The following is a 12,992-nucleotide window of genomic DNA, read 5'->3' on the forward strand; positions in this document are numbered from 1 at the left end:
GACAGTTTTAGTGGCCACAAAGGGGCCCAGAGGAGACTTCTTCCCCTCACCGGAACTTTACAAGGATCTGGAGCCTTGGTACCAGCAAGGCCCCTTGTGCCGGTCCACCTCTCTACATGTCCATACGAATTTGGGTGAGTCTCTCCTGATCTCAGTTTTACCATCTTGGCTGACAATCCTGAGTTTTATTCAGTGGCAGATGAAAAAGGTACCTGACTTCTCAGTTCAGAGATACTGAGAAAGTACCCAGTCGAGAGCCACTGGGAAGGTTCAGGCTGGGTGAGTAGGTAAGGGGCTGGTTGGCATCTTTCCTCGAATTGACTACTTTAACAGAATTAGTTGGAATATAGTGTAGATACCATATAAGAGCTCTTAACTCCAAAGATAAGGGACAGAGCTCTTCCTGGCCAGGTATGGCTTTCTCAGGCAACTGAGAAACTTGCAGGAGTGGTGGAGGCCAGTCCTTTATACCACACAGCAGTCCCATAGGGAAACCCATTCTTTAATTTACAGAAAGTGGCCCAGCTGGGGACACACAAAAAGATTTGGCCATCCAGTGTTCCCAGTGCCCATCGAGGCTTTAGACTGTCAGAGGGAGAAACTGAGACGTGTAAAAGACCTGAAATGACTCTAGGGTGACAACTAGGAGAGTTCAGCTCAAAAACAACACACTGGCCCACCACATACAGTTTCAATAGTAATTTATCCTGAAAAACAGACTCTGAAATGGGAAACAAAGCTTTCTAAACAAAAGAAAGAAGGGTGACAGATTGCTAACCTATGACTAACACCACAGCCAGGTTTAGGTACATTACACACGGAGCTTATACTTGCAAATACGTAATTGGGGAAGCTATACCAAAGGAGATCTCATCCTAAAAATGGCCAAAATGGGGTTCTTTGGACATTCCAATACTGGGTTTTTTGGGTGTATACAGCTAGAGAAAGCAGGCTATAAGATCAAACAGACTGAATGGAATGCTCATTTCAATTGGTATTTAGAAGCTTCTAAAAGAGGAAATGAGAAAGTAACTTCTTGCAGAAAAGCAACAAAAAATGGCTTGAAATTATATCCGAATTTTTAAAAGGCCCCTGAAGCTGGACCTGCTCTCCATTGCTCCTCCCCGCTCCTCTAAGTGTCCACTGCAATGCTCTCCTTCATGCTATTCGTCTCTCTCTCAACTTCGTTTTTGTAACACCAAAATTGATTCCCCACAGAAAGCAACAATAATTCAAAAGCCTTGGTAAAATTGTGATTATTTTGGCCAAAAAGTTTTTAAAACTGTTTTTTTCCAAAATTCTGACCTTAAGGAAACAAATGCCCTTCTAGGAGGAACGTGCATCATCTCCCCATGCCTTTTAGATATAAATATTCTACCTGATCTTAGGCATCTTCTACTGTGTTTTGGTAGCTTAGTCTCTGCAATTGAGAAGGTACACATATGGTGTACATTTGGCAGAAAGTTGCATAGACTGGGATTCCAAGCAGTCTTTTTGTCCAGCTATGCCAGCTTCAGGGAAATGTGTCATAAGTGGTCCCAGTCCATAAAGCGCCTTTGTTGTCTCAACCTTCCTTGTGTCCCTGTACAACAAAGGCCTTTACTTTCTTAGACTATATTTGGGAGTAAACTTTCTGGTTCTGGTGAAGGCTACATCCTTTGCACTCTCTTTTGGGGATGCCTCTTACATCTTATTGGTTTGAATCACAACTAAAAATCCTAACAATTGATCCTTTAAATTGGAAAAACTTCCAAATTGGTAAATTTTTAGAGACCTCTCATTGTAAACAGTTGTTTTATTGGTATCTATGGAAACACCAAACTAGAAGGTGGATACAAAGAAATATAATGGCTAACCTTAAGAACTCCCTTAGTTTATAGGATGGAAATCTTTAGATGGTTATTAAGAGATGGGATAAATGAAACAGACTTCGACAGCATTAAAACAACGGTTTTGATACAACACTACCAAAAAGGATGTTTTGGAGAGGCCAAAAAGACCCCTTATTGGTCCTCCTAATGTTAAAGGGCCCCAAACAAGTCCACTCTATTTACCCCAGTTTAGAAAAATTTTAAAGGCAAAAAGGTAAAAAAAATTACATTCAGATACTTGACCAGCAATTGCTCGGGGCAACATGCCAATCAATCAAGTTAAAGATTGACAAAAAGCCCTGGGTCCCTTGGCTCAACCCCTCACTGGAGACCCCAAAGCCTTTTATACAGAATTGGGTAAAATGGCCAGGGAATAAAAAGGAAAGTTTCTGGGACTCCTTATAAGACCAAGACTGGTTAATAGGGTCCTAATGAGGGCAACAGTTAAAGGTATAAGAGTTGATAGAATTGAGATGAAAGTTTATTAAAAATTGGTGTATTTGTGTTTTTTTAAATAAATTTATTTATTTATTTTTGGCTGCATTGGGTCCTTGTTGCTGCGCTCAACCTTTCTCTAGTTGCTGCGCTCAACCTTTCTCTAGTTGCAGCAAGTGGGGACTATTCTTCGTTGCGGTATGCGGGCTTCTCATTGAGGTGGCTTCTCTTGTTGAGGAGCATGAGCTCTAGAGCACAGGCTCAGTAGTTGCAGCGCACAGGCTTAGCTGCTCCGCTGCCTGTGGGATCTTCCCAGACCAAGGCTCGAACCAGTGTCCCCTGCATTGGCAAGCGGATTCTTAACCACTGCCCCACAAGGGAAGTCCCAAAAAATTGGTGTATTTGAACAGGCTTTATGTAAGATGGTTCATCTCTTTTACCTGATATATTGTGGGGATGTACAATATGTCTCACTGGGGAATGCTCCCCTGCCTGGTATAAGACAGGGTATATAATCTGTCTCTCAGGCAATGTTAATTAAACATGATAAAGGAAACCAATAGGGTTACATGAGTCCACAGAGTATGAGGTAAAAGCTGGGGTCTAATATTCAGGGGCTAACAAAAGCAATAATGGAGTTTGGTTTGGGGGTTTTGTTTGTTTGTTTTGCTTTGTTTGTCCCTAGGGTAAATTGGTCTGAGTTTGACTTGTGCACTCAGAAAGAGGACCTTCTGCAAACATCTGAAGGCATGATACACTGATCCCTAAAGTTCTGGAATATGGAAATCTTTTGATTTCCAGTTTAGTTGGAAATTTTCCTTCTGATATAAGAAAACAAATTAAAGAAAATGTAGCTGGGCAAATCAATCTTTTGGTATCATTTAGGTGGCAGCCCAGTTCTTTGGGGAATTAAAAGCAACTGTGGGGACTTCCCTGGTGGTACAGTGGTTAAGACTCCAAGCTCCCAATGCAGGGGGCCCAGGTTCAATCCCTGGTCAGGGAATTAGATCCCACATGCATGCTGCAACTAAGAGTTTGCATGCCACAACTAAGGAGCCCATGAGCCACAACTAAGGAGCCCACCTGCCACAACTAAGACCTGGTGCAACCAAATAAATAAATATTTTTTAAAAACAAAAAAATAAAAGCAACTATGTTTGTCTTTCGAATCCCCACATTTCAGAAATGTAAATACAGCCCACAATGACCTGAGACTGAGCCTGATTAACTTAATAAGGTAGAACCTGAAACCAAAGGGAAAAAATAAAGGAAAAGAGACCTTTTTAAATTCAAATGGTTAGAAAGCCTCCTTCACCCAAAATCTAATTCACAGCCTCTTTTAAGGATTTGTCAAGAATGAATGTAAATCTTAAGTCTTTTCCACGAATAGTAAAAAGAGTCTCCCTCATTATCGGTTTTAGAAAGGAGTAAGCTGCGACCCACTGCAGTCACCCGCTGACAGTGCGCCCTGAGGGGAATTCAGGATGAAGAAAACCAGGATGAAACATTCTGTGTTTTGCATAGGGGGGACCTTAAAGAGTTAGGATGCATATCGAACAAAGAATTTCAGTCACCCCAGATTCGTGCATCTTCCTACACATAGAAAAACACTAAAATCATTAACTTGAGATATTTGTTTTTCGATAATTAGCACTAATCTTTTACCAAGATGCATGCTTGACTACACGTACTTCCCAGCCAAAAATTCATATACCTACTGTCTCCTACCTTACGTCTTGAGAGCAGTTCCTCTGAGCTCTCTGAGAGTCTGTCTCCCAGGCTACAGTCCTCAGTAAGGTCCCCAAATAAAACTGAAACTCACTGCTGTTAAGTTGTGAGGGGTTTTTTTTCCAGTCAACATCTTGTTATGGGAGTACTTGTTCTTCTCATTCTGCAAAAACGTTCTCTTTTTCAGAAAAGACTTCTAGGTTCCCAGGGTTTGCCCACAGAGGGATGGATGCCTAGCAAAACAAAGGGGCTCAGAAAGTGCCCAAGCAACTTGCAGAAGAGACCAGATTTCACTCAGCAGAACCTGGATGAAAGGTGATAGTGAAGCAGGAGATAGATGGGACCCAGGCCAAACAACTGAAGTTTGTCCCCTGTGGACAGAAACTCCATGATAGCAGAAACTCCATAAAAGCAGGATGATGGGGGAGGCTGGGCCCTGCCCAGATAAGAGATAAAAGACCACATATTCCTCATTCTTGAAGTCAAGGAGACCTCCCCGACTACACATGCACAGAAAGCCTCCTTGGAGGTCATAAAGGGAAGGGGCGCCACTTCATAGTAAGTGATGTCAACTACCCATAGGCCTCTTCGCTAGAATCCATCTTGGCTAAGAGATGTGCAAGCACATAGGGGAGGACCCTGAGATATATCAAATATAGACTCAGAACCAGGCAAAGCAAGATGACTGGTCAAAGGAAACCTGGAAGAAATGCCCCATAAAAGTGTTTCAAACTACCACAAGGGCGTGACTGTCTCTCTGAGCCCACCCGGTGTCTATCCACACGTGCTGTACTCTTTTTTTTTCTCCTAATAGACACCTTATTTGTTTCACTACTTTCCATCTTCGTGGGAATTCTTTTCTGCAAAGCCAAAGGGCCAGGGCCTTGTCACTGACCACTGTTCTAGTAGCTAGGATTTGGTGCTCTCAACGCCATGACCCGACCTCAGTCTCTGGCCGGGAACCAAAACCCTGCTTCAAGCCGCTGCAGGCTGAGGCCACCTGAGATCTTATTTGGTGCCGAAACCAGGGAATTTAAGGTAAATTGCGGGCTTTGCCCAGCTGCGGCTTGGGGCCTCTGACTTTCACTCTTGCCCTCTTTCTCTTGCTCTCTGCTTCACTTTCTTTTCAAGTCCCACCCCTCAGGCCCTCAGGTCCTGACCCCCATGGCATTCTCCATTGCGGCCAACTCCAATTCCTCCGGAGTTCCCCCTTCACTCCAGGCGTTGGCAGTCCATACACTGCAACGGACAGCCTATTGGGCTGGCCACCTTCAAGCAGACTGCAGTGCTCAAGGAGAGCCCTGACAATGCACCAGCAGTGGTTCAAGGATCCCCTCACTCAAGGGACTGGGTAGACCAGAGATGTCTGGTCAGGGATCAGTGGGAGAGTCGAGGACACTCAAAATTCCACCAAGCACAGGATTTGAAGGAAATTCAGAGGACGCTCTGAATCTCCTTCAGGTACCTCCTAGTAATGTTTCCAGAATGCTGGACTTCATTTCTAGGAGTGCAGTTAAGCCAGATGGGCTGAGAAAGGAAAGCTTAGGTCCTGCTGTAACATTGCCTGGCCTTTATTTAAGTAGGGGGATGGAAAAAAATGGCCTGAAAATGGGTCTCTTACAATTAGATCTTTACTGCCATAGTATGGGAAAATGGACTGAGGAAAACTCTCCTTACATTCTAAATGATCCCTTCTAACTTCTCCCAACTCTCAGGGGGGAAACCAAGCTCCCCCCACTCCTGCAAGTTCCCTTACTCCTTCAGATTCTTTTGATCAAACTAAGACCCCCACCTCTCTGGAGGGACAATCCCTGCAGGGACAACATTTTATCAGCCAGTCTGCCCCTGTATCCAGGCCAATCTGAGCATTAAATTGGTCTAAATTTTAGCTATGAAACTATGACCAAGGAAAAAGAAAGATGAGTTTTGACAGTGTGGCCACAATATTCTTTAGACTCTGGAGAAAACTGGTTAAGAAAAAAAACTTTTTTCTTTTTTTAAATTCCAAAACTGGTTCTTTTTTCATGTGCAATTAGAAAAAGCTAGCTTGTTACTTTTTCCAGAATTCTGACACTGAGGAACACGTCCTACTAGCAGAACTTGATTTTCTCTCCCTGTGCCTTGAGACCAGGGCTCTCAGGAACACTTATCTAGACCATCTCTAATTCCTGAAGCTGAGGAAAAAAACTGGAATGAAGCCTTTTAAAATTTTTCTTATTCCAACTGTTATTTATAAACTAGTGAGTTTTACATTGTGATATCTAATTCATGACTAAGTTTAGAAAATGAAGTTAGCGCTCTCGTTGTATCTGTCAGGATATATGTATGTCTCAGTGTATGTCTTTGTCTTCGGATAATATTGCTGAGGTTAATTTGTAAATGAGCTCTATTTAATTGGCTTAAAGGAAAGTAAGCACTTACAAATCAGGCAATTCTAAATACAAGAGAAATTAAGCTAAGTGAATTTCAGGTTCACATGAACTGGGAAATATTCAGTATTAAATTAATACCTGGTATTAATGTTTAAGTTTGTTGATCTAATTAATATAGACATGTCTTTAGAGTCATCAACATTAAGTATAACACTTCTATTGCATCTAGGTTTAATATAAGCTAAATAAAATCTTGTTATATCCATTGTAAATTTGTCAGCAAGGAAAGTAACTCAATGTGAAGAAACTTCTAAGGAAAAAAATTCAAATGAGATAAGAGCTTCGGGTGAACTTTTTAGGAATAAAATAAGATACTGAAACATTCATTACTGAACACTGGCTTCCTTTTACAGAGAAACAAAAGGCCTAGAACTATTAATAAATATGTTTGGTGCCACACTGAGATATTTTCTGTAAGAAAGCACATTTTTCAGGAAATTATTATTTGGATTTATGTTTACCAATCTACAGAGTGCTGATACAAAGGACAGTTCATGGTTGCTTAAAGAAAGTAGGATGTGTGTTTTTAGTAAAGAAGATATGAGGAATGGAATTGCATTTTATTAAGGGAAAAAGAAGTAGGTCTGGCTTACAGGTGGCTGTTTCTAGATGGAAAAATAAAGTAATGGATACAGAAACTGACAAAAAGCTTTGTGGAAAGTGGACCCCAAGAAAAGAGTTTTGAGAATGGTCAGGATTGACTAAGCTTAAAATAAATTTAACTGAGTAAATGAATTTTAAAAGTAAGCTGGTGCAAAACTTGAATTGGGGGACTTCCCTGGTGGCACAGTGGTTAAGAATCCACCTGCCAACACGTCCTCAATGGGGAAAAACTGAAACCATTTCCACCAAGATCAGGAACAAGAAAAGGTTGCCCACTCTTACTACTGTTATTCAACATAGTTTTGGAACTTTCAGCCACAGCAATCAGAGAAGAAAAAGAAATAAAAGGAATCCAAACCAGAAAAGAAGAAGTAAAGCTGTCACTGTTTGCAGATGACATGATACTATACATAGAGAATCCTAAAGATGCCACCAGAAAACTACTAGAGCTAATCAATGAATTTGGTAAAGTAGCAGGATACAAAATTAATGCACAGAAATCTCTTGCATTCCTATACACTAATGATGAAAAATCTGAAAGTGAAATTAAGAAAACACTCCCATTTACCATTGCAGCAAAAAGAATAAAATATCTAGGAATAAACCTACCTAAGGAGACAAAAGACCTGTATGCAGAAAATTATAAGATGCTGATGAAAGAAATTAAAGATGACATAAATAGATGGAGAGATATACCATGTTCTTGGACTGGAAGAATCAACATTGTGAAAATGACTCTACTACCCAAAGCAATCTACAGATTCAATGCAATCCCTATCAAACTACCACTGGCATTTTTCACAGAACTAGAACAAAAAATTGCACAATTTGTATGGAAACACAAAAGACCCCGAATAGCCAAAGCAATCTTGAGAAAGAAAAACAGAGCTGGAGGAATCAGGCTCCCTGACTTCTACAAAGCTACAGTAATCAAGACAGTATGGTACTGGCACAGAAACAGAAGTATAGATCAATGGAACAGGATAGAAAGCCCAGAGATAAACCCACGCACATATGGTCACCTTATCTTTGATAAAGGAGGCAAGACTATACAGTGGAGAAAAGACAGCCTCTTCAATAAGTGGTGCTAGGAAAACTGGACAGCTACATGTAAAAGAATGAAATTAGAACACTCCCTAACACCATACACAAAAATAAACTCAAAATAGATTAAAGACCTAAATGTAAGGCCAGACACCATCAAACTCTTAGAGGAAAACATAGGCAGAACACTCTATGACATAAATCACAGCAAGATCCTTTTTGACCCACCTCCTAGAGAAATGGAAATAAAAACAAAAAGAAATAAATGGGACCTAATGAAACTTAAAAGCTTTTGCACAGGAAAGGAAACCATAAACAAGACGAAAAGACAGCCCTCAGAATGGGAGAAAATATTTGCAAATGAAGCAACTGACAAAGGATTAATCTCCAAAATTTACAAGCAGCTCATGCAGCTCAATATCAAAAAAACAAAGAACCCAATCCAAAAATGGGCAGACCTAAATATACATTTCTCCAAAGAAGATATGCAGATTGCCAACAAACACATGAAAGAATGCTCAACATCATTAATCGTTAGAGAAACGCAAATCAAAACTACAATGAGGTATCATCTCACACCAGTCACAATGGCCGTCATCAAAAAATCTACAAACAATAAATGCTGGAGAGGGTGTGGAGAAAAGGGAACCCTCTTGCACTGTTGGTGGGAATGTAAATTGATACCATGGAAGCAACCTAAGTGTCCATCAACAGATGAATGGATAAAGAAGATGTGGGACATATATGCAATGGAATAATACTCAGTCATAAAAAGGAACGAAACTGAGTTATCTGTAGTGAGGTGGATGGACCTAGAGTCTGTCGTACAGAGTGAGGTAAGTCAGAAAGAGAAAAACAAATACTGTATGCTAACACATATATATGGAATCTAAAAAAAAAAAAAAAAAAGGTCATGAAGAACCTAGGGGCAAGATGGGAGTAAAGATTCAGACCTACTAGAGAATGGACTTGAGGATATGGGGAGGGAGAAGGGTAAGCTGGGACGAAGTGAGAGAGTGGCATGGACATATATACACTACCAAACGTAAAACAGATAGCTAGTGGGAAGCAGCCGCATAGCACAGGGAGATCAGCTTGGTGCTTGGTGACCACCTAGAGGGGTGGGATAGGGAGGGTGGGAGGGAGGGAGACGCAAGAGGGAAGAGATATGGGGACATATATGTATGTGTATATATATATATATATATATATATATAACTGATTCACTTTGTTATAAAACAGAAACTAACAACCATTGTAAAGCAATTATACTCCAATAAAGATGTTTAAAAAAAAAAGAATCCACCTGCCAATGTAGGGGACACAGGTTCAATTCCTGGTCCAGGAAGATCCCACATGCCATGAAGCAACTAACCTCATGCGCCACAACTACTGAGCCTGCGTGCAACAACTACTGAAACCCGTGTGCCTAGAGCCCGTGCTCCACAACAAGAGAAGCCACTGCAATGAGAAGCCTGCACACTGCAACGAAGAGTAGCCCCTGCTCACCGCAACTAGAGAAAGCCCATGAGCAGCAACAAAGACCCAACACAGCCAAAGATAAATAAATAAAAATCTACTTAAGATTAAGAAGCCTAGCTTGTTCTTTCTAAGGACACAACGGTTTCCCTGACAAGATGACGGTGATGCAGAGATTCCAGACACTCCTTGGAACAGATCCTGATGGAATAACAGCAGATGTCACCCCGGGTCGCTTAATGAGTCAGGGTGAGAGCTCCGTGACCCCAACTAGGTAGGGTCTGTGAGCCCCTTGACAGCCTGAAGAAGCTACAGAAGACAGACCTTTGCATTTCGTCCTCCCAATAAAGATTTCTTGGGGTTCATGTCTCTCAGGGGGGGATTTGAGGCAGGAGATAGATGGGCCCCAGGCCAAACAGCTGAAGTTTGTCCCCTGTGGACAAAAACGCCATAATAGCAGAAACTCCATAAAAGCAGCATGATGGGGGAGGCTGGGCCCTGCCCAGATAAGAGATAAAAGACCACATATTCCTCATTCTCGAAGTCAAGGAGACCTCCCTGACTACAAATGCGCAGAAAGGCTCCTTGGAGGTCAAAAAGCGAGGGGGTGCCAACTCATAGTAAGTGATGTCAACTACCCATAGGCCTCTTTGCTAGAATCCATCTTGGCTAAGAGATGTGCAAGCACATAGGGGAGGACCCTAAGATACATCAAATGCAGACTCAGAACCAGGCAAAGCAAGATGGCTGGTCAAAGGAAACCTGGAAGAAATGTGCCATAAAAGTGATTCAAACTACCACAAGGCCGCGACTCTCTCTCTGAGCCCACCCGGGTGTCTATCCACACGTACAGTACTCTTATTTTTCTCCTAATAAACACTTTACCTGTTTCACTACTTTCCATCTTCGTGGGAATTCTTTTCTGCAAAGCCAAAGGCCAGGGCCTTGTCACTGACCACTGTTCTAGTGGCTAGGATTTGGTGCTCTCACCGCTGCGACCTGACCTCAGTCTCTGGCTGGGAACCAAAATCCTGCTTCAAGCCGCTGCAGGCCGAGGCCACCCGAGATCAGTATGAGGGTGTGGAGCACAGGCCAGGCCAAGCCAGACTCTAATTATTCCACGTAAAGGACAGAGTCCACCTGCCTGGCCTGGGACTTGAGCCCAGTCTCACTGGGCCCCAACCTACCACATCCCCAGTACTGCTGCAGCCAACTAGGCAGTGAGACACTCAGGTGTATCTGTGCACAGTCTTCCCAAGACAGACAGTGCCCAATAAGTTCCAAGGATTCAAAGATCCTGGGGATGCCTGTACCCAACAGCCCAGGCCCCAACAGGCCACACACTGCAGCCCACATCTGTTCCCATCCTCCCTGCCGGGAAGTCATCCCAGCTCTTGCAAAATTCTCAAGGCCAATAAGCCTGGAGCAGAACCAGAGCTGATGAGAACTAGCTAAGAAAGCAGATTTGATGATGGGGCCGGGTGGGGAGTGGGGGTGGGAATGGAGAACAGGCCGTACTTTAAAACCTATTGGATTAGAGCTTCACATTCCCGAATCTGACATAAGCGGACTTTGTTGCTCTCCCACCGGTTGACTGAGGGTGACCGATGGTGAGCTGGGGGGTGAGGTCAGGCTGTGCTCCTCCAGCACCAAGTGGTTCCACGCACACCACACAGCTCGGGGTTCCTGTAGTTCTCCAGCTACACTGAGCCCCAGAAAGTGGGCACCAGGACTCTGTTACTTCTTCATCCCCACTGTGCCTGACACAGTGCCTCATACAGAGGAGAGGGTCAGACCAGTGAACGTTACTAAAAATAAATGTACCATCCCGCCTCTGAGATCGGAATCTTGGGTAACTGGAAGGAAGAAGGAAGGAAGACGAGGGAAGGCAAGTGCCCACTATAAGACGTGTCGAGCTAAAATCCTTCCAAAGGACACCTATGTATGTACTCAAATCCCAGCACCAACTACAGTCCTGAGAATCTCAATACAACTGGCGGCGACTCACTTGTGCAGACCCCTCTGGAGATCTAGAGAAGATATTGTCTGTGTTTTTAGTACTTGGTATCAGTCCTACGGTGTCTCAACTCTACTAATGCCAGCTGCAAGCAAACTCCTGAAGGTTCTGCTTCCTCCACACTTTCCAGAGCTGTGAACCAGACAGGAAAAGGACCTGAGCTTTCTTTTCCATACAGGAAAGGGAGAGCCACTGACTGCTGCCCATAGAAGCCAGATGCTCTGACTGGGAGCCCAGCACAGCCTGTACTGGCCCTGTGACCTTCAGAAATTATCCTTTCAGCTTAACTCCTTATCTGTAAAATGAAGAGGATAATTCTTTTACCACGGAGGAATGTTATAAAGATTAAATTTGACACAATATATGTTAGATGCTGAGCAGAGATTCTGGCATAAACCAAGTCCTCATTAAATGTTATTCTTCATTTGGGTTCCAACTAGGAAAGCATCAGTGAAGAGAAGGAAGAGAAGAGAGATATAAATACTAGAGGGGTCAGGAGAATCACCTCAAAACGGGAAGTGAAGTCTTTCAAGTTTGGGAATTCATCCAGACACCTGGGCTCAAATGTGCGGTGCATGTCAAGGATGTCGTACGCCAGGAAATGCACATAGGTGAGCTGCAGAAAGGCAAAGCGTGAATGGGCACCAAACTCTGAACGCGGGAAAAATGACAGCTCTCCATCCCCCGAAGCCGTCCCCCCTTACCTTGTCCCCTGCAAACCAGGGCCTCTTCCCCAGAAAATCTGAGAAGAGCTTCATCGTTTTAGGGATCTCCTTCAAGTAATCAGGCTTTAGTTTCTCCTGAGGCACAAAAGAGCTGTCACTGCCCTCAGATACAGACTCCCTGGGCAGAGACTAGGCCTCCCAGGGCTGTGCCTGATCCCAGCTGCCAAGTACACCTGGGTCAGTGCCCAGGCTGCGATTTAACCCCCTTGTGTTCATTAGACTCCTACCAGGTACCACCTCCCATCTGTGAGAGGAGATGGGAAGGCAAAGGGCAAAACCACACTGTGCGTGAACCTGTCACCACTCAGCTCCAAACACCTGCCGTGGGTCAGACCACCAGTGCTGTGAGACCTGGCAGAGTGCGGGCCTCAGACCTCAGGAAGATCAACACTCAAATGACTCAGGAAAGAAGTCCTAAGTTCCAGCGTGGGTGACAGAAAGGGTGTGAATGCCGATGCAGTCTCTGAACAGATGAGGAGAATCTGAGAAGCTGAAAGGAAGGAGGGAGAGGAACAAAGTCTGACCCCAGGCTGCCTGCTGGGCACATGTGTTTATGCCTGAGATGCCGAGGAGGAGGTGCTGGGCTAACGAGGAAAACATCCTGTCTAGGAACTGAATTTCCACCAAAGGATGTCTGGACTCTATCCTAAGATTGGTG

General features: G+C 43.4%; 1 protein-coding gene across 1 annotated transcript in view; it reads right to left on the bottom strand.

Moving 5' to 3' along the window:
* Positions 1 to 12,992, bottom strand: part of LOC111180067 (glutathione S-transferase Mu 1) — an 81,768-nt gene that overhangs the window by 18,157 nt on the left and 50,619 nt on the right. The window contains 2 exon segments of the mRNA XM_022584133.3: positions 12,115 to 12,225; positions 12,314 to 12,409. Coding sequence (XP_022439841.2) covers positions 12,115 to 12,225; positions 12,314 to 12,409 — 207 coding nt within the window.

Source organism: Delphinapterus leucas, chromosome 1 (assembly GCF_059928025.1).
Source record: "Delphinapterus leucas isolate spDelLeu-1000000601 "Yukka" chromosome 1, BTC_Dleu_Yukka2, whole genome shotgun sequence".
Lineage (NCBI taxonomy): Eukaryota > Metazoa > Chordata > Mammalia > Artiodactyla > Monodontidae > Delphinapterus > Delphinapterus leucas.